The 21984-nt window shown below is 41.9% G+C and overlaps 1 protein-coding gene and 1 long non-coding RNA gene across 3 annotated transcripts in view; one reads left to right on the top strand and one right to left on the bottom strand.

The window, feature by feature from the left end:
- Positions 1-2869: 2869 nt before the first annotated feature.
- On the bottom strand, positions 2870-4690 carry LOC121846543. Its single transcript, XR_006083480.1, has 3 exons — positions 4608-4690; positions 3084-3153; positions 2870-2952 (listed from the first exon to the last, which is right to left on the bottom strand). It is a non-coding gene; the product is annotated as an uncharacterized LOC121846543 (long non-coding RNA).
- ivns1abpa (influenza virus NS1A binding protein a) overlaps positions 3629-21984 on the top strand; it is a 37004-nt gene continuing 18648 nt past the window's right edge. Inside the window, exons 1-3 of one of the 2 annotated variants that reach the window (XM_024422343.2) lie at positions 3629-3812; positions 18807-19093; positions 19422-19560. In XM_024422343.2, the coding sequence (XP_024278111.1) occupies positions 19450-19560 (111 nt within the window). In that variant the 5' untranslated portion in view covers positions 3629-3812; positions 18807-19093; positions 19422-19449. Of the gene's footprint in view, positions 3813-18377; positions 18413-18806; positions 19094-19421; positions 19561-21984 lie in introns of those variants that run through there. The other variant, XM_024422344.1, reaches the window with a different exon arrangement.

The following is a 21984-nucleotide window of genomic DNA, read 5'->3' as shown; positions in this document are numbered from 1 at the left end:
TGTGCCCAAGAACATGAAGGCAACCTGCCTAAATGACTACAGACCCGTAGCACTCACATCCGTAGCCATGAAGTGCTTTGAAAGGCTGGTAATGGCTCACATCAACACCATTATCCCAGAAACCCTAAACCCACTCCAATTTGCATACCGCCAAAACAGATCCACAGATGATGCAATCTCTATTTCACTCCACACTGCCCTTTCCCACCTGGACAAAAGGAACACCTATGTGAGAATGCTACTCATTGACTATAGCTCAGCCTTCAACACCATAGTATCCTCAAAGTTCATCACTAAGCGAAGGATCCTGGGACTAAACACCTCCCTCTGCAACTGGATCCTGGACTTTTTGACGGGCCGCCCCCAGGTGGTGAGGATAGGTAGCAACACATCTGCCACGCTGATCCACAACACTGGAGCCCCTCATGGGTGTGTGCTCAGTCCCCTCCTGTACTTCCTGTTCACCCACGACTGCATGGCCAGGCACGACTCCAACACCATCATTAAGTTTGCAGACGACACAACAGTGGTAGGCCTGATCACTGATAACGACGAGACAGCCTATAGGGAGGAGGTCAGAGACCTGGCCGGGTGGTGCCAGAATAACAACCTATCCCTCAACGTAACCAAGACTAAGGAGATGATTGTGGACTACAGGAAAAGGAGGACCGAGCACGCCCCCATTCTCATCGACGGGGCTGTAGTGGAGCAGGTTGAGAGCTTCAAGTTCCTTGGTGTCCACATCAACAACAAACTAGATTGGTCCAAACACACCAAGACAGTTGTGAAGAGGGAACGACAAAGCCTATTCCCCGGCAGGAAACTAAAAAGATTTGGCATGGGTCCTCAGATCCTCAAAACGTTCTATAGGTGCAACATCGAGAGCATCACTGGTTGCATCACTGCCTGGTATGGCAATTGCTCGGCCTCCGACCGCAAGGCACTACAGAGGTTACATCACTGGGGCAAAGCTGCCTGCCATCCAGGACCTCTACACCAGGCGGTGTCAGAGGAAGGCCCTAAAAATTGTCAAAGACCCCAGCCACCCCAGTCATAGACTGCTCTCTCTACTACCGCATGGAAAGCGGTACCGGAGTGCCAAGTCTAGGACAAAAAGGCTTCTCAACAGTTTTTACCCCCAAACCATAAGACTCCTGAACAGGTAATCAAATGGCTACCCGGACTATTTACATTGTGTACCCCCCCAACCCCTCTTTTACACTGCTGCTACTCTCTGTTTATCATATATGCATAGTCACTATAACTATAGATTCATGTACATACTATCTCAATTGGCCTGAACAACCAGTGCTCCTGCACATTGGCTAACCGGGCTATCTGCATTGTGTCCCGCCACCCACCACCCGCCAACCCTTCTTTTTATGCTACTGCTACTCTCTGTTTATCATATATGCATAGTCACTTTAACCATATGTACATTCTACCTCAATCAGCCCGAATAACCGGTGCCGGTATATAGCCTCGCTACTGTATGTAGCCTCGCTACTGTATATAGCCTTGCTACTGTATATAGCCTCGCTACTGTATGTAGCCTCGCTACTGTATGTAGCCTCGCTACTGTATGTAGCCTCGCTACTGTATGTAGCCTCGCTACTGTATATAGCCTCTACTGTTATAGCCTCGCTACTGTATGTAGCCTCGCTACTGTATGTAGCCTCGCTACTGTATATAGCCTCGCTACTGTTATAGCCTCGCTACTGTTATTTTTCACTGTCTTTTTACTGTTTTTATTTATTACTTACCTATTGTTCACCTAATACCTTTTTTTGCACTGTTGGTTAGAGCCTGTAAGTTAGCATTTCACTATAAGGTCTACACCCGTTGTATTCAGCGCACGTGACAAATAAACTTTGATTTGATTTGACGATGAGTTTGGGTCTTCTGTCTTGTAAATGTCAAGTGTGTCCCTCCCTACCAAAGTCAGGACATTATGCATACACACAAAAGGGTAAGGAACCAGGTGATATTAGATGCAGGCGGACATTGTTTGTCAGCGATAAACAGAGAACGCTGAGCAGACTGCCTAGCAACAGGTCCTCCATTTCAAAGCCTCTGTAAAGAGCATGACCAAATCAAACACACATTGGCTGAGTCCTGAATAAGACCGTTTTAATACACTATAGGCTCTCACTCAGTCAGGAATGTGACATCTCCCTACGTTGGTAATAGCCAGCGTGACAATGACGATGTCCGCATGCCTAAATACCAACCTGCACCAACCACCACTGTTCTGTTTAGCCATGATCCCTTGATTCATCCCACTCAGACACCATACACCACTGTTTTGACAAATTTGATCTGTGTGTTGACTACCCACCTGGGGTTGGTTGTTAGGCTAGCCCTCTGGTCTTACATACAAAGGACAGGCAGAGCTCTTCTACAGTAGGGCTTTGGCTCAACTCTATTGTGCCATTACTGTCACTGAATCAGTGGGCGGGAGGAGCCAGGTTACAGAACGCTGCAGGGCTGGCACAGGCTAACTAGCATGAGGCTCATGTGGCTACAGTTTGTGATCCCTTAATCTGATCTAATCACTGTAGGGTACAGTAGACTAGTATAAGGTCTTAGCAACCATGCAGGGATCTATCTGAAGGTATGCCTTCCTCCCTGATGATGATGTCTGTAGGGGATAGCGGCTCTCAGGGACAGGATCTCCTATCATCTCATGAGGCCTCTTCAGGAGAGGAACAACAAGGTACTCATAGGAGAGTCGGGCTCAGGTCTAGCGGCTCTAGCCTATATCTAGTCAGTATACAAGACTAATCACCATCGGTAGGCAGTATACAGTAGGCTTGTCCCGATTTGTGATGATGCTGTAACACAATTACATTGAAGAAAAAAAAAAACGACCATTGTCTGTCAAGAATGTTGAATCAAAATAGACTTGAACTTACTTTGCTGGTTGTCTGTCTGGTTGGTCCTTCAGCTGGTCTAAATTTGAGAAAAAATATCCACAGTATTATTAAACCAACTTCAAAACGTTGGTCTCTGTGAGTGACAATCAAGTTAATTGCTCATGACCTAAGCACAGAAGTACTTGTACGCAATGCATGCATACTTACCGATGTCATGCAGGCGTTTACATGGTTTTGCGCATGTCCCAGGTGACCTTTAAACTGCAGTACCAGCGATCTAAAAAGTGGGTAAATAATAATTCCCTGTGCATATTTTGTCTAATATCTGACCAGCTGAAGGACCTAACGCACATACAACCCCGTAGAGTAAGTTCAAATGTATTTTTATTCAACAATCTGGCTTATAAGTAAGCTTTCCACGTTTTTACAGTGCTTTGTTTGATAGTATACCAATAATTGGTATAATAGTCTGATTTATAAGGCAAGCAATAGGCCTGCTATCAAATCAGTCCAAATCAGTAGCAGTATGTCCTATGACTTAATCAAAGTCTAAAGTAAAATGATTAAATTAAATTATACTTTCCGGCAGATACAGAAGAAGTTGGAGAAATATAGGCCTGTTTTAGACATCTATTCATTACACAACTACTTGCCGCCCCGCCTGGATGTACGTACTTTTTCGCAGGCGGGCCTAGACGTTGCTACGTCACCGGCAGGGTGGCACTTACCAGTGTTTTTTTGAACGCGCTAGAGCAACCCAGACACTGCTCATTCAACTTGCCTGTGCTTCAGTCACATTGGAGAGCCAGAGGGACAGAGCGAGAGGGACCTGAGAAAACTGAACCGTGCCAACTGCATCGTATTCGCTGTACCCACACAGACAACTCTGAATTTACATTAAATATGTCTATCACCATCTGCTGTCAAAAGCCCCAGGTAAGCAATTATTTCTGCAAAATATAGCTAGAGGATTGTCATTGTAGGCTACATCGTGTACTGTACGTAGGCTACTGGAGGAAATGGTTGCAAACGACGTGGTCATGGCTAACAGGGATCCAGCTTTTGTAAAATGAACGTCAGATTTGACTTTTTATAGCAGGTTAGGATTTACGCAACAGGTTAGGCGAATTAACCTAGCAGGTTAGGATAATTAGATTAGGAAAAGGGTTAGTTTATATGCAAACATTTTAACTTGACCAAACGAGGTGGTTTACTTGGTTTTATACGCTGACCTCTGTAAGGTCGTTGTTCTAGATCTAAAATAGAGTCTTTACTTGACTGTCGATGTTTTAACCTGAATCGGCGATGGTTGTTACATTGTTGTTACATTGCATCTTCCCGCCTTATAGCGGGAGGACGCGGAACGGATGGACACGAGCGTGTCGTTGGTAACACAGCGGTTAGTGCAATGACAATTTATCAGAAATAAATCCGTTGTTATTATGCTGCACCGCATACCAATTGTTTGTCTTTCTTGCAAAAATCTACCATCTGTACATATTGATTTGTGAATTCGCTTGTCCGGACACGTTCTCACTGGCTGGCAAAATGGGGGGGTGTAGCTGAGCTCTGCAAAGTTTACCGGGCAGGCCTACCACAAAAGAGCTAATGTTAACTAGTATCGTTCCGTTTTCCTCTTTTGTAATACACAGTAGTCGCATCGTGTTATTTTTGTGTGTGTGCGTAGTTAGTCGTGTAAAGTCAAGCTGATGAGATTTTGGCTCCACTGACCTACATTCGGATAGTATGGTCCGGGTGGGTAGACAAAGACAGGCTAGTCATAATGCCGGGGGCTGTGGTCTGCTCTCTCTCTCTATGGCGGGCACAATATGATGCAAGCATGCGCCAATGTGCGTTATGCGCGCGCCCAGACCAATGCGCGCGAGCCAGCCAATAGAACTGCTTCAGAATGGACCTATCATCTCAGAGGGACGGTTGTTACGCTCTCTGGGACTGCCCACCGACTGTTGGCAGCGTGGCAACACATGGGTACAATTTGTCCTTTTCCCCTTTCGAGATTGATACATTGTCCACTATTTTATTCCGTGTTGCTCTTGTCATTATTTAAAGGAAAGGTTCGCCCATTTTGAATGGTATATTGTTTTTGTGCATCTCTTAGTGATGTTCTATCTATTCCCTGGGTCATTTCATGTTTTCTTGTGTATCTGGGTTATTGTGGTTCAAGCAAGCAGAAATCCGTCCGGTATGACGCAAAAAACGTTTTAAAATATTGTCAGATTTTAATACTGGCTGATGTTATAACTCCAGGAGAATGTCTCTTCTCGAATGAGCCATTGATCATATTTTTGTGATATTCCTACCACGAGAAATGTGTATTTTAAAGGAGGGTCTAGCACATGTGTCCTATTTGTATGTCTCTTTAGGCTAGGGTGCATTGCATGGTGCAGTTGCCAAATATATTATAGAAAGGAGATAGGAATCCAATGAATTAAGGAACGTATAACGCAGAACCCAGCAGTGTCGACCAATCGTGTTCACGATGTCATGCTTCTTCACCCGGTTGCTAAGCTAACAGTCACGCAATCCCTTCTCAAAGTCGGTGTATATGTGGAGAAAATTGCCTATTTTCCTCTGAGGTACGTAATGTCACAATTCCAAAGCTATACGATATTACAGATAGCAAGTTAATTATCTTGCGTCATAGAAATGTAATGTACTTCTTGTTGACGAAATTTCTGCAAATGTTGGGGTTTTGCGCTAGCGCCCCATAGACTCCCATTCACTCCTTTTAGGAGAGCGCTCCTTGTTCCATGATCGCCCAGAATGCACCACGTGGCCCATTGACGTAGAATGGACACCGTTTCCCATCTCCTCAAAAGTATTTCTGAGGTTGCAAACATGGTGAGATGGTAGATTCCTAGATTGATACCGTGGTTTTAGGCGATTTTACAGCAACTACTTACTTGACATGCTGCTATTGTCTTGGGTATTAATTGTGTGTAGCTATTTTTGCTAGCTACGTAGCTAGCCAGACTAAAGAGAGCATTGCATTGTAGATTTTGTATTCGACTTGAGCTGCAACAGATTTCGACAACGATTTTCCATGTTGTTACTAACCTTATTATAATGTCAAAATGAAACCTTTGTTCACAAAAAATATTGTTCTCACATAGTGTTATGTAACAGTGTAAATTAAAGGAATGAGTTGTTTTGGGTGGAATTTTTCTTTAATGTCACAGACTGAAAATAGATTTGCATTTACCTATCAATTTTGGATTTGTTGGTATTTTGGGCCATTAATGAGTATTTCCAAAAAGCTAATATAAAAATGTCAAACTTAATGAAACTGTATATTTAGTTTATCATACTACTGTCATCAATATTACAATAAATATTAACCACTTTAAAATGAACATACATAAATCATTTCAAAGCTCATTACATAAAATTGCCCATTTTAAAAGCCGATTTTATAGTGTTACAAAGTGTACTATATTTAGTAACTTACTTTAAAGATGGTGATGGGGTCTAAATGGGCATTGTTCTAAATTCAGTGTAGTTGTCTTTAACTGCCATTTCTTAGATATGTTCTCCAGACTTGCTCAGGGGGAATTGTTGATATGTTGTATAAAAAAACAAAAATGCGTTTTTACGCACATGTCTTTAGTATTTTACAGATAGAAAGAAGAAAAAAGTATTTATCTGCAATCTGCTGTGGACAAGTCTGGTCTTGGAGTATCTTAACAAAATGAAACCAAAATATTTAGACTGACTTCATCCAATGTCCAGAAAAATGGATTTATGTGATATGCAGATATGTGCACATTTAATGATATCACCTAATTTGCATATTTTTATACAATTTTTCCAAAACATTGTAATACAAAAAAGTTGTATGTTTGTGTCTACATTCAACTGGTAAAACGTTATTGTGATAATAATTTTCAGGGCCATTTTTTCCCCCCTATGAGGGTGTGTTGCCTGGCCTTAAAGATACTCCAGTCTCTCTAGCACCTCACATCGCAATAGGTGGTCTAAGTATCTTCATGACATCCATGATATCCAATGCTCTGGTTTCTGTGAAAATAAAACCTCAATGGTTGATTTTTACACCCCGGTTTAGCTTGCTGTATTTGTCATTTATATAATGGGTGGAAATACTAGAATGTGAAAATGTGGGCGTGTCAATCTGCAATACTAGCCTACTGCTCGGGATGTCATTATGTTCCGCTGTGGCCTGGCTTTAGCATTCTGGGGACTTCTAATTGTTGTCTGTTTTCTGCACCATTGTGATTTAACAGTCAGATGGAAACCGAGAGAAAAAACGTTTAGAAAACTAGTAACCCTCTATGGCAGTATCTCTTTCTTTCTCCCCTGCCTGTTTCTCTACCAGCCTGTCTGTCTGTACCTCAATCTAACTGTTGCTTCATTTCTAGCTCGTCTCCCAGTCGGTCTCGCTTATCGACACCCTCCTTGTCTTTCCAAAGATTCGGCCTGGTGTGATCAAGTCGTCCCCTTGACCGCTGTGATTTCCCAAAACGAACAGTCTAGTTCATGTGAAAGTGCTTACCAGTGTCTACTCTTATTAATGTATATTTCCTCTAGTGTCTACACTCTCCTTACTACAGTCTCCAGTTAGTGTACTGTACTCTAGCAGGGGCATGAAGGTTGAGTTTATCGTTCAGCCTCTGCCCAACCAACACTATGTATAGAGCCAGCTGGACAGAAGATTGTTCTGTATTCTACTGCTGGCCACCTGATCTTAAAGGTTAAAACAGATGTCTAAAGGGAAGGAACAGGGTTAGCTCATTTTGCTTATCATTCACGCATAATCAACCCCTGAAATGTAGACAGACTAACAGGGTTGGCATGCTGAATGTTTGTGGTCTATAACTCACTGTGCTTTATGAAGACTTTATACAATACCTGTAAAAAGTTTGGACACACCTACACATTCAAGGGGTTTTCTTTATTTATACTATTTTCTACATTGTAGAATAATAGTGAAGACATCAAACATATGGAATCATGTAGTAACCAAAAAAGTGCTAAACAAATGAAATATATTTTACATTTGAGATTCTTCAACCCTTTGCCTTGAAGACAGATTTTCAGACTCTTGGCATTCTCTCAACCAGCTTCACCTGGAATTCTTTTCCAAAAGTCTTGAAGGAGCTTCCTTCACTCTGCGGTCCAACTCATCCCAAACCATCTCAATTGGGTTGAGGTCAGGTGATTATGGAGGCCAGGTCATCTGAAGCAGCACTACATCACTCTCCTTGGTCAAATAGCTCTTACATAGCCTGGAGGTGTTTTGGGTCATTGTCCTGTTGAAAAACAAATGATAGTCCCACTAAGAGGCGGGGCGGCAGGGTAGCCTAGTGGTTAGAGTGTTGGACTAGTAACCGGAAGATTGCAAGTTCAAATCCCCGAGCTGACAAGGTACAAATCTGTCGTACTGCCCTGAACAGGCAGTTAACCCACTGTTCCTAGGCTGTCATTGAAAATAAGAATTTGTTCTTAACTGACTTGCCTAGTAAAATAAAGGTAAAATAAAAATAAAATAAATGAGAGCAATCCAGATGGGTTGGCGTATTGCTGCAGAATACTGTGGTAGCCATGCTGGTTAAGTGTGCCTTGCATTCTAAATAAATCACAGACAGCAAATCACCATCACACCTCTTCCTCCATGCTTCACGGTGGGAACCACATACGCGGAGATCATCCGTTCACCTACTCTGCTTCTCACAAAAACACGGCGGTTGGAACGAAAAATCGCTAATTTGGAGTCATCAGACCAAAGGACATATGTGGCAGTCCTCATGAGAGCCAGTTTCATCATACTTGATGGTTTTTGCGACTGCACTTGAAGAAACTTTAAAAGTTCTTGAAATGTTACTGATTGACAGAACTTCATGATGGACTGTCATTTCACTTGCTTATTTGAGCTGTAATATGAATTTGGTCTCTTACCAAATAGGGCTATCTTCTGTATACCACCCCTTCCTTGTCACAACACAACTGATTGGCTCAAACGTATTAAGAAGGAAAGAAATTCCACAAATTAACTTTTAACAAGGCCCACCTGTTCATTCCAGGTGACTACCTCATGAAGTTGGTTGAGAGAATGCCAAGAGTGCACAGCTGTCATCAAGGCAAAGGGTGGCTACTTTGAAGAATCTTACGTATAAAATGTATTTTGACTTGTATAACACATTTTTGGGTTACTACGTGATTCCGTATCTGTTATTTCATAGTTTTGGTGTCTTCACTATTATTCTACAATGTAGAAAATAGTAAAAATAAAGAAAAACCCTTGAATTAGTTTGTGTCCAAACTCTTGACTGGTACTGTATGTCGACCCCCTCCCCCAGAATGTTTATCGGAATCCGGGGAGTGATTGAGAAAGAAAGGTGGAGAGCTGTGGAAGGAGCAGAGAGCGAGGTGGGGAAGAGAGGTATAGGGGGAGAAAGAGGAGAGTGATTTAGGAGAATGAGGCAGGCAGGAGATAGGGATGGATCAGAGGGCGGGGGAGTGAATGGAGAGAAGAGAGTGGGAGGAGGAGGGAATAAAGGGGAGGGGAAAGGAACAGAGAGGCTGTGGTGCATTCAGGAGTCTCCTGACAGATGTTGCACAACTGTTGGTGGGCTGACCAACCCACATCTGTACAGACGGGGGGCTGTGCCCTCACTGACCTACAACACACACTGTACATACTGTAAACTGGTGTACAAACAGACCCTTGATTCAACTATTGCTAACTTGCTCAGACACGGACATATACATACACACACATTCCACATTCCATTTTATAACCAGTCTGGCTCACTCTTGTCACTTCATTCTGCATGCAAGCTATGGCACATCCACCATTCTAACACACAGACACACACACGCACCGAGAGTTGGTGGGAGACACCACCAGGTTAAAAAACATACCAGATGTTCTGGACCGTGCCTCAGTCTGGTGTAAGTCATGTGACATGCTGTTATTTTCCACAGCAATGCAGATGTAGACTGTGCCTCAGTCTGGTGTAAGTCATGTGACATGCTGTTCTTTTCCACGGCAATGCAATGCATTTTTCATAGTTTCTTTTCTTCCTCGTCCTGTACTCCTGACATGCAAGCACCACCCCAACATCAACATATGTGAAAATTGCACATGTCTACAAAACAGTAGAAACAGTAGTAAAAAAATATATATATAAAAGAAAATGTGTTTCCAATGACATCATCGACCAATTGGTAGGCAATACCGACTCAGATTTGGTTGAAGTCACATGATGCACACCAATGATGTCATTGGAAATCCTCATATTCTCTCTTTTACCACAAGACATGGCACTGTATGTGAAAATGGTTATTTCTCAAAGTATTCAAACCCCTTGACTTTTTCCACATTTTGTTAAGCCTTATTTTAAAATTGATTTAAATTGTTGATTAGATAGACATAGGCTAGTGCTTTTGCTTTTCGTTACACGTCTTGTTGGTTGACGAAAGGTAAATGTGGACAGTTCTCCTAACATCGTCAATGTGCACCTCTGAATTTGATAAGAAAGACGCGCATCGTTGCATCCCTGATGTGTCGGTCTTTCCTAGAAGTCTACTTCAGAGCTGCGATGCCCTTGAGAATTGAGATATCTGAGAGAGACGTGAGTAAGAGGTGCTTCGGAGCAGGGCGACTGGCATCCGGGGGGAAGGGAATTATAATTACTATATTCAGCCCATAGGCACAGCGGCCAATTTGACTGCAGGGCATGGATTTTTTTTAGGGGGCATTAAGGCCACACTAGGAGGCATCGACGGCCATGGCCAGAAATTCGAGGCCTGGCGACAAGGTTCGAGACACTATTTTTTTTCGGTGCCAAGTAAGGCCACAGAGATGGTAGCCTATGATTAAAACAGTAAGCCATTTCAGCTAACATATCCAGGGAATGCATATTGACCTTTATGCTATATTATATATTAAGAAGTGAGAAATGCATTATACAGTTGAAGTCGGAAGTTTACATACACTTAGTTTGGAGTCATTAAAACTAGTTTTTCAACCACTCCACAAATTTCTTGTTAACAAACTATAGTTTTGACAAGTCGGTTTTGGATATCTACTTTGTGCAGGACACAAGTAAATTTTACAACAATTGTTTACAGACAGATTATTTCACTTATAATTCACTGTGTCACAATTCCAGTGGTTCAGAAGTTTACATGCACTAAGCTGACTGTGCCTTTAAACAGCGTGGAAAATTCCAGAAAATGATGTCATGGCTTTAGAAGCTTCTGATAGGCTAATTGGCATAATTTGTGTCAATTGGAGGTGTACCAGTGGATGTATTTCAAGGCTTACCTCCAAACTCGGTGCCTCTTTGCTTGACATCATGGGAAAATCCAAATAAATCAGCCAAGACCTCAGAAAAAATTGTAGACCTCCACAAGTCTGGCTCATCCTTGGGAGCCATTTCCAAATGCCTGAAGGTACCATGTTCATCTGTACAAACAATAGTACACACGTATGAACACCATGGGACCATGCAGCGTCGTACTGCTAAGGAGGGAGACGCGTTCTGTCTCCTAGAGATGAACGTACTTTGGTGCGAAAAGTGCAAATCAATCCCAGAACAACAGCAAAGGACCTTGTGAAGATGCTGTAGGAAACGGGTACAAAAGTATCTATATCCACAGTAAAACAAGTTCTATATCGACATAACCTGAAAGGCCGCTCAGCAAGGAAGAAGCCACTGCTCCAAAACCGCCATAAAAAGCCAGACTATGGTTTGCAACTGCACATGGGGACAAAGATCGTACTTTTTGGAGAAATGCCCTCTGGTCTGATGAAACCAAAATATAACTGTTTGGCCATAATGACCACCGTTTATGTTTGGAGGAAAAAGGGGGAGGCTTGCAAGCCGAAGAACACCATCCCAACCGTGAAGCACTGGGGTGGCAGCATCATGTTGTGGGGGTGCTATGCTGCAGGAGGGACTGGTGCACTTCACAAAATAGATGGCATCATGAGGTAGGAAAATGATGTGGATATATTGAAGCAACATCTCAAGACATCAGTCAGGAAGATAAAGCTTGGTCGCAAATGGGTCTTCCAAATGGACAATGACCCCAAGCATGCTTTCAAATTTGTGGCAAAATGGCTTAAGGACAACGAAGTCAAGGTATTGGAGTGGCAATCCTGACCTCAATTTTATTGACAATTTGTGGGCAGAACTGAAAAAGCGTGTTCGAGCAAGGAGGCCTACAAATCTGACTCAGTTACACCAGCTCTGTCAGGAGGAATGGCCCAAAATTCACCCAACTTATTGTGGAAAGCTTGGGGAAGGCTACTCGCAACGTTTGACCCAAGTTAAACTATTTAAAGGCAATGCTACCAAATACTAATTGAGTGTATGTAAACTTCTGACCACTGGGAATGTGATGTAAGGAATAAAAGCTGAAATAAATCATTCTCTCTACTATTATTCTGAAATTTCACATAATTAAAATAAAGTGGTGATCCTAACTGACCTAAGACAGGGAATTTTTACTTGGAATTGAAACCCAATTTTTACTTGGAATTGTGAAACTGAGTTTAAATGTTTTTGACTAAGGTGTATGTAAACTTCCGACTTCAACTGTATACTCACAGAAAGCTGTGACTCTCCTCTCTGTAACTAGAACAATAGTCGTTGCTTTGAAAACAACTGTATTTTCCCACAATTGCATTCTGAGGAATGTTTGTGCTTCTCAGCATGCATCTCTCCCACCTCTGTGCACACAGTGGGGAGAGGGAGTGAGAGTGGATCCCTCACACAGCAGCAGACAGGGAAACAGGGACAGGCAGATACTTTCATAGCAGGAATCATCATAATGCATAGGCTATTACTGTTGAACAAATAATGGTTTTAGAACGATCTACAGGAACGTACCGACATGTGCATAATGCTTCAGTAAGAGGAAGGTCTTTCTTAGTAGCTCTAAGTCTACAACATTTCTTAAACCACACCAGGAGACCACTTTTGAGGTCTGGGTTAGTCACCCTTTAATTCAAGTGCACACCCGCCAGAAACGGTTTGGTTAGCGACGTTTCTGTGGCACTCATTTGATTGCAGAGTTTGCGAAACAAATGGCTACTGGATTGATGTAAATAATCATGATATCATTCTGCCAGGTAGACATGAGCTACTAGGAAGTTAGCATTTCATTGAGAAGGTTTTTTGGAAAGCCTTTCCGTCTATCAGAAAATGGTTGTCATTGCATTAGCATCATCGCTAAAGGCTACACAAAGTAGTAGACAAACGTGAAAACCACACAGACAGGGCATTTCGTTGCCTCTTCGTAAAGTTTAAGGAAAATATTAATCACTGATGTGTTTTGTTCATGTCTTCTGATAATCTTGGGTAAATTAAAGGTCCAATGCAACCTGTTTTATCTCCATCAAAACAGGCAGACATTTTAGGTGAAAGGGCATGATCAATTTCACAGTATTATTCCATCCTCATAGTGTTGAAATATATATAAAACACAGAAAAATCACGCTTTTTCCTGCACTGGGCCTTTAATGAATGTTCTAATAAAGTTCAATACTTTTAGTTGATTTTCATTTTGGAATATTGTTGAATTCCTTTTTAATGTCTGAATTCTGTGATTCCGTCCTCGTTTTATAGGGCGCTAGGCAAGTGATAGCAGATACTGCTGGTAATCAGCTAACCAAGTGGACCACACAGCCACAGGCAGACACAGGTCATAAAGCTGATCCAACCAGGTCTTCCCAGTACGATCATCTATCATTTACCTCCCCGTGCTCTGTTGCCAAGAAACCAGCAGATTAAGCCTGTTTTTTTTGCCCTATGGTTTAGTTACACTCAAAAGCGGCTTTGTTGAATGAAGGCCCAGTGTGATACGAGAGTCGGATAGGATTCACCACAAGGCTGACTGGCTACTTCTATAAATCTCAGGTCTAAGATTAGATCCTGGGACTGGGAGCTCAGCTCAGCTGCATCCGTCTAGCCAGAGCAGAGAAGTGCAGAATAAGGCGTTTATGTTTAACATAAAGGAGTATTCCATTCCCCCGAGTGTGATCGTTTTAAGCCCTATCGACTCAAATGGCCATGGCTGGCTTGTGGCTACACCGCCGATGTCGACCCAGAGGCTTTTAAAGCTTTTCTTCAGTCTGCCATGACAGTGGGAATCAATGGTGCATCTTCACTGATAACTGGTGTCACATACAACTGTTGTCTGCTGTTGGACTGAAGTGGTGGTTCCTGGAGAGGAGGAAAGTCTCACACACACAACCAGCTGAGGCTTCAGAAAAGGCTTTCACACATGGTCTTAATGGCGGTTTTAAGAGTGAAGTGGTGGTTCCTGAAGAGGTGGACAGTCAGACACACAACACAACACTCAATGCGACTTGTTGAGCACCATAGTTGTCAGCACCAGTGACAGCAGTTAGGTTGGCTATAACATTAGGTTAGATTGGCTATAACATTAAAGTTAGGTTGGCTATACATTACAGTTAGGTTGGCTATAACACTACAGTTAGGTTGGCTATAACATTAGGTTAGGTTGGCTATAACATTACAGTTAGGTTGGCTATAACATTGCAGTTAGGTTGGCTATAACATTACAGTTAGGTTGGCTATAACATTACAGTTAGGTTGGCTATAACATTGCATGCACTCCATTAAAATAGAAGATAACTTATTTGTATTGCTTTTAATCTTTTTAAATGAATTTATCTTATTAACACTTTGTTCTAGCTAGCTATTTGTGTAGGTAGCTATCAAGTAAACGCAATAATAATATCAGTGCCGTTCCATGTTGCCTAATGAATCTCACATACCCCACACATATCCAGATTCCCTGGAATGGGGACTGGTTCTTCCTAATATGGGCATTTCGACATATTTTTTGACTGTTCCGAGTACTCACATGATTTTTATTTCTCTTTAGGCCTGTGCCGACTGCACAACAATGATAAATGTATTATTACCATTACAGATAACAGATCCTAATAGCTAAAATGGCCCATATACACTGAGTGTAGAAAACATTAGGGACTCTTTCTATGACATAAACTGATCAGGTGAATCCAGGTGAAAGCTTTGATCCCTCATTGATGTCACTTGTTAAATCCACTTCAGTCAGTGTTAATGAAGGGGATGATACCAGATAAAGAAGTATTTTTAAGACTTGAGACATGGATGGTGTATGTGTGCCGGTCAGTGGGTGAATAGGCAAGAGAAAAGATTTGTGTGCCTTTGAAGGGGGTATGCTAATAGGTGCCAGGCGTACCAATTTTGCGTGTCAAGAACTGCAACACTGCTGGGTTTTCACGCTCAACAGTTTCCTGTGTATCAAGAATGGTCCACCACCCAAAGGACATCCAGCTAACTTGACACAACTGTGGGAAGCATTGGGGCCAACATGGGCCAGCATCCCAGTGGAACGCTTTCGACACCTTGTAGAGTCCATGCCCCCAATGAATTGAGGCTGTTCTGGTGGCAAAAGGGTGTGTTCCCAATGTTTTGTACACAATGAATATTCAGTCAATTAAAAAGCAAGTGCCATTGGAGATTAATTTATTGAAATCTTAATATTGCCTGGTTATATTTTATCGTGGAACACAATCTTTAAAAAGACAGTAACCTCAGCAGTGGCTTGTAGAAGCCTATTGCTGCATAGCCTTGTTTTGGTCATCTATGCTGATGCTGATTTCCAGAGCCCTTATCACACTCAAGACACCTATTTTATAGTAGGCTACGCAGACGCGAGTGTGGGTGCAATGATTGCATAACATGTATGTGTAAATTTATTTTGCAACACGAGTGGTGTGGTCAGCATGTAAGCAAAACATTGACTGGACACAATTATTCTAAAACTGAAGCTTGTTGTTGGAACACATATTTTTCTACTTCAATAAACCAGTCCATTTTGAGTTTGTGATAAAACTATTGTCATTTGGCAAGGAATGTAGCTTGTGTGTGCACTCAGCACTAGAACTCATGACCATCCCTCGTTCTCCCTTCTCCTGCTGTTGTGTGTGGTTTCAATTAGAGGTCGACCGATTAATCAGAATGGCCGATTTAATTAGGGCCGATTTCAAGTTTTCATAGCAATCGGTATTTTTTGACACCACAATTTGCCGATTAAAAAAAAATATATATATATATATATATTACACCTTTATTTAACTAGGCAAGTCAGTTAATTAAGAACACATTCTTATTTTCAATGACGGCCTTATTTTCAATGCCTTTCTTTAAAATCAATACACAAGTATATATTTTTAAACCTGCATATTTAGTTAATATTGCTTGCTAACGTTAATTTATTATAATTAGGGCAAATGTGTCACTTCTCTTGCGTTCCGTGCAAGCAGTCAGGGTATATGCAGCAGTTTGGGCCACCTGGCTCGTTGCGAACTGTGTGAAGACCATTTATTCCTAACAAAGACCGTAATTAATTTGCCAGAATTGTACATACTTATGACATAACATTGAAGGTTGTACAACGTAACAGCAATATTTAGACTTAGGGATGCCATACGTTAGATAAAATACGGAACGGTTCCGTATTTCACTGAAAGACTAAACGTTTTGTTTTCTAAATTATAGTTTCCGGATTCTACCATTTTAATGACCAAAGTCTCGTATTTCTGTGTGTTTATTATGTTATAATTAAGTCTATGATTTGATAGAGCAGTCTGACTGACTGATGGTAGGCAGCAGCAGGCTCGTAAGCATTCATTCAAACAGCACTTTCGTGTGTTTGCCAGCAGCTCTTCGCAATGCTTCAAGCATTACGCTGTTTATGACTTCAAGCCTATCAACTCCCGAGATTAGGCTGGTGTAACCGATGTGAAATGGCTAGCTAGTTATCAGAGTGCGCACTAATAGAGTTTCAATCGGTGACGTCACTCGCTCTGAGACTTGAAGTAGTTGTTCCCCTTGCTCTGCATGGGTAACGCTGCTTCGAGGGTGGCTGTTGTCGATGTGTTCCTGGTTCGAGCCCAGGTAGGGGCGAGGAGAGGGATGGAAGCTATACTGTTACACTGGCAATACTAACGTGCCTATAAGAACATCCAATAGTCAAAGGTATATGAAATACAAATCGTATAGAGAGAAATAGTCCTATAATTCCCACAATAACTACAACCTAAACCTTCTTACCTGGGAATATTGAAGACTCATGTTAAAAGAAACCACCAGCTTTCATATGTTCTCATGTTCTGAGCAAGGAACTTAAACGTTAGCTTTTTTACATGGCACATATTGCACTTTTACTTTCTTCTCTAACACTGTTTTTGCATTATTTAAACCAAATTGAACATGTTTCATTATTTATTTCAGGCTAAATTGATTTTATTGATGTATTATATTAAGTTAAAATAAGTGTTCATTCAGTATTGTTGTAATTGTCATTCTTACAAATACATGTTCACAAATCGGCCGGTATCGGCTTTTTTGGGTCCTCCAATAATCGGTATCAGCGTTGAAAAATCATAATCGGTCGACCTCTAATTTTAATATGTAGCAGCTTCTATGCTCCCTCTCCTTCCATGTCTCCACTGTGATAAAACCATTAGAATTCCTGTGATCTATCATCTAGGACACCCAGGACCGAGTTTGGGAAACCCTTGATTAATTCATACTGAGAGGTGGAATGACAGCTTGGTAGTCTGACTCAGCTGTATGTCTCCAGTCCACCCAATAGCATAGCTGTTGTAATGCAAAGGCATGAACACCCGACAAATGCGTGTAGATGTCTATTTCACCAGCCACATTGGCGGGTGGTCACTTGGCAGGGCTCTACAGTCAGAGCGTTATATTTGCGAATAACAGTATGTGAGTTAAGGTTAGAAGAGTGCTACATGTTGTATGTTGTTTTCAAACTATTTCTGCTGTTTTGTTTCATGACTGCTAATCGTACAAAGAAATATGAATCTTATATCCCACCTCGCGCAGATTCGCTGTATAGACCACGGTACGTCTTACTAATACATTTCTTGTTTTCGAAACATTACAAAGCATCCGTAGTTTTTTTTCTGTAAGTATGGCCCAAAAATATTTTGTCTGGTTAAAAAAAAACTGAGTGGCTGGTGGACCCAAAAGTAAATTTTAGGCCCTGCATAAAATGGAGGACAGTTAATGGTTTGGGTTGTGGTCTTGTGGGTGTGGCCTTAATGATAGATTTTGATTGGTGAGGGTCCTGCGGCGGGAGTTTGTGGATCCGAAGGCGTGCCAGCTAGGTGAGAGCTGTAACAGGGTCAAGACATGTCTTAAGACATTGGGTATGCTTGGAAGAGGGCTAGTTTGAGTGATTAGGAACTGGTGGCTGGGCTGGGCTGGTTGGCACGTAGTAGAGGGGGCATGGCAGGGATCTGAGGGGGTGGGCAGGCCTTACTACAAAAGGCCACATGCCTGGAAAAGACTTGAGAGAGGGACACTGAAGGAGTGGGAAAGGGGGAGGGAGGGGCTTAATGCTACTGAGGGACTATTTTAGTGACTGGACTGTCAGTGTGCTGCTTGACTGCAGAGGGTCAATCTGCCTGCCTAATGGAGATGCCATGAGGCCGGTTTCAACACGTGGGTTGACTTCAGACCTTCGTGCTCTGATCATACTTTATTTTTGAATATAAGTAATTAAATGTTAGATTAATTTCAAACCAGTGGTTGCTATTCTATTTCTCTGTGTGCACTGCAGTTTTGTGTTATCTAGTTGACAAATGTATTCTTGGTCCTCCTCTCTCTCCTCCTGTCCCTCCTCTCTTCTCTTGTCCCTACTCTCTCTCCTCTCTTATCTCTCCTCTCTCTCCTCTCCTGTACCTCCTCTCTCTCCTGTCCCTTCTCTCTCCTCTTGTCCCTACTCTCTCTCCTCTTGTCTCTCCTCTCTTATCTCTCTCTCCTCTCCTGTCCCTCCTCTCTCTCTCCTCTGTTGTCACTACTCTCTCTCCTCTTGTCCCTCCTCTCTCTCCTCCAGGTTATAATGCACGACCAACACAGAAAAAGTTTGACTCTATAGCCAACGGGATCCTGAGGACTTGATTACAGTCGCTTCAAGCCTGATAGTTTGCATCGGTGCGGCTCCCCCCGGCTCACACCCCTCTGGACGACTGGCATTGCCCCCACCCCTCCTCCTCCGCTGGTAGAGAAGACTTGGGTTCCCTTGTGGTCTCTGTCTACTTTGCCTTTGTCTTCTCTCCCATCGTCCCCTGTTGGTCTACTGGTACCAGTAACAGTCCCCGGAGTTACGTCATTCTGTATTAGGTAAGGCAATTATTACTAATGCATGAGGCAGATTACACACACACAATGCACATGTGCCTAATCCAAATCCTCATTGTGATTATGAATTAATTAAGCAAGTTATTATGAACAATGCCAGCATCGTTGGTCGTTGTGGGGGGAGGGTGTAAGGGGAGACTCGGGGATTGATGGGTGGGCAACATTGCTGGGTGGGATGGGAAGGGGTGGGAGGCATACTTTATGGGAAAAGAAAATTACAAAACGAAATTTTAAAAAGTTGGTCACAAAAAAACTAAATGTAGATGTTACTGTGATGTCCTCCTCACCTCCTCCATCCCTCACTTGTCAGGCTCTGCCCCCAACATTAAGCAGTAAAGATGATTTCCAACGGTTATCTGATCTTTGAAGATGAGACTTTCCTGGATTCCACTGTGGCCAAAATGAACGCCCTGAGAAAGAGTGGACAGTTCTGTGACGTGCGACTGCAGGTACGTGAAGATCTCTCTCTGTCTTTTCATCCTCCTTGGCAAAGGCTCACATGAAAACGAGATCTAAATGTCAATGTGACTTTCTGGTTAAATGAAGGATATTCAAATAAAAAATGCAAATCATAATCAGAGCACCTGTGACACAAGGGGGAGGGGGAGTGTGAAGGAGCGGGAGGGTGCAGGAGAGGAGAGGGGGAGTGTGAAGGAGATGAGAGTGGGAGTGTGAAGGAGATGAGAGTGGGAGTGTGAAGGAGAGTGGGAGTGTGAAGGAGAGTGGGAGTGTGAAGGAGAGTGGGAGTGTGAAGGAGAGTGGGAGTGGGAGGATGTGACATACAGAGCCGGAGGTTTTTTTTCTAGATTAGAGCTCTTGACAACTTGTACTCCTTTGCTAGGCAAAACCGGTTGTCCTAAAGCCAACCACATGTTTAATCCTATGATCCACCATCCTCAAAGCTAGATATTTCTCTGTCAGTAAAGCTAGTGTGATGTGTAAAAAGAAACAATGAAAATTTAGATGGAGTAATTAAGATCAAATCTCATTGGACAGGAGTTCAATATTTAGTATCCAGTTTCCTGTTGATGTCATAATGATGTTGTAGTACTTTTCTTCAGGAGCGAGCGATCGGGTTACATTACTATCCTCTCTCTCAATCCCTCTCTTGCTCTTATTTTGTGGCTCTTATTGGGCAATTCCACTCTAGAAAACCCACACATATTTCTGGTATCTCAGATTGTTCTGGAAATTCTCACATAGAAACTTCATTGAGAGGAAGGATGTTTTTATCTGCTTTTTACATTTGTATCACAAACCATTTCTGAGAAAATCATGATAAAGCTATGAGAGCTTTGAGATAACTGTAATGAAAAGCGCTATACAAATGATTAGAGCTGTACAAAGCATTATTATTATTATTATTATTATTATTATAAAAGAGGCCATTTTAGGCCCTTCTTAGACCTGTACATGCCTCCTGTAAGACCCTGTGATGTGTGAAGTGTACATGCCTCCTGTAAGACCCTGTGATGTGTGAAGTGTACATGATGCAGACAACATGTTGGAGTCATTATACTCCTTATAGTGTGCTTTAACATGTGGAGTCATTATACTCCTTATAGTGTGCTTTAACATGTGGAGTCATTATACTCCTTATAGTGTGCTTTAACATGTGGAGTCATTATACTCCTTATAGAGTGCTTTAACATGTGGAGTCATTATACTCCTTATAGTGTGCTTTAACATGTGGAGTCATTATACTCCTTATAGTGTGCTTTAACATGTGGAGTCATTATACTCCTTATAGTGTGTTTTAACATGTGGAGTCATTATACTCCTTATAGTGTGCTTTAACATGTGGAGTCATTATACTCCTTATAGTGTGTTTTAACATGTGGAGTCATTATACTCCTTATAGTGTGTTTTAACATGTGGAGTCATTATACTCCTTATAGTGTGTTTTAACATGTGGAGTCATTATACTCCTTATAGTGTGCTTTAACATGTGGAGTCATTATACTCCTTATAGTGTGCTTTAACATGTTGGAGTCATTATACTCCTTATAGTGTGCTTTAACATGTGGAGTCATTATACTCCTTATAGTGTGCTTTAACATGTGGAGTCAGTATACTCCTTATAGTGTGCTTTAACATGTGGAGTATGTCCAGATTCTAAAGAGGAAATAAATCACATTTGTTTATTTAACATAACAATATGAATATATCAAAAGTGCCCTATTTTTGATTTTGTACATTTTTAGACATTGTTTTAAACAATATCCTTTACAAGTACATCAAGTTTCCAGTGTGTGTGTGTTCTGCTAGTTCTGAAGTTATTCTCTCTTCTGACTACTAATGTCACTCATCCTCTTTGACTGGGCCTTTCCACCATTTCCTGCCCCATTTGTCTCTGTCTTCATTTGTCCCCACTAGGGCAGAAAACATTGTTTCCCTCACTCTGTTGTATGCATGGGCATTAGGCTATAGTTTAAACCATGTATTACATTTTTTATAACGGATACTCTTTAACTATCTTGTGTCGCAATCCCTCAAATGCAAGATTGAAAACCAAATGGCCAATAACCTGGCCTCCTAATAGCCAATAACCTGGCCTCCTAATAGCCAATAACCTGGCCTCCTAATGGCCAATAACCTGGCCTCCTAATGGCCAATAACCTGGCCTCCTAATGGCCAATCATAAAAGCTTTTAGACAAATTAAAGTTATAAACATTCACTTATTTCCCAAATATTCTAGACAAAGGTGTTGTCGAAGTTTTGTGGCTTTAAAAAATGACAAGAAAGAAAGTATAGCACAGGCTATTCTCAATTACAGCTTTATGATGGATAGAACAAACCATATTATTTCTCACCAGACAGTCACTGTTCCATCATGATGTAGTCCTATAACCTAGCTCACTACGTTAAGACA

The sequence above is a fragment of the Oncorhynchus tshawytscha genome, linkage group LG05 (assembly GCF_018296145.1).
Source record: "Oncorhynchus tshawytscha isolate Ot180627B linkage group LG05, Otsh_v2.0, whole genome shotgun sequence".
Classification (NCBI taxonomy): Eukaryota; Metazoa; Chordata; class Actinopteri; order Salmoniformes; family Salmonidae; genus Oncorhynchus; species Oncorhynchus tshawytscha.
This window is presented reverse-complemented; position numbering and strand designations above follow the sequence as displayed.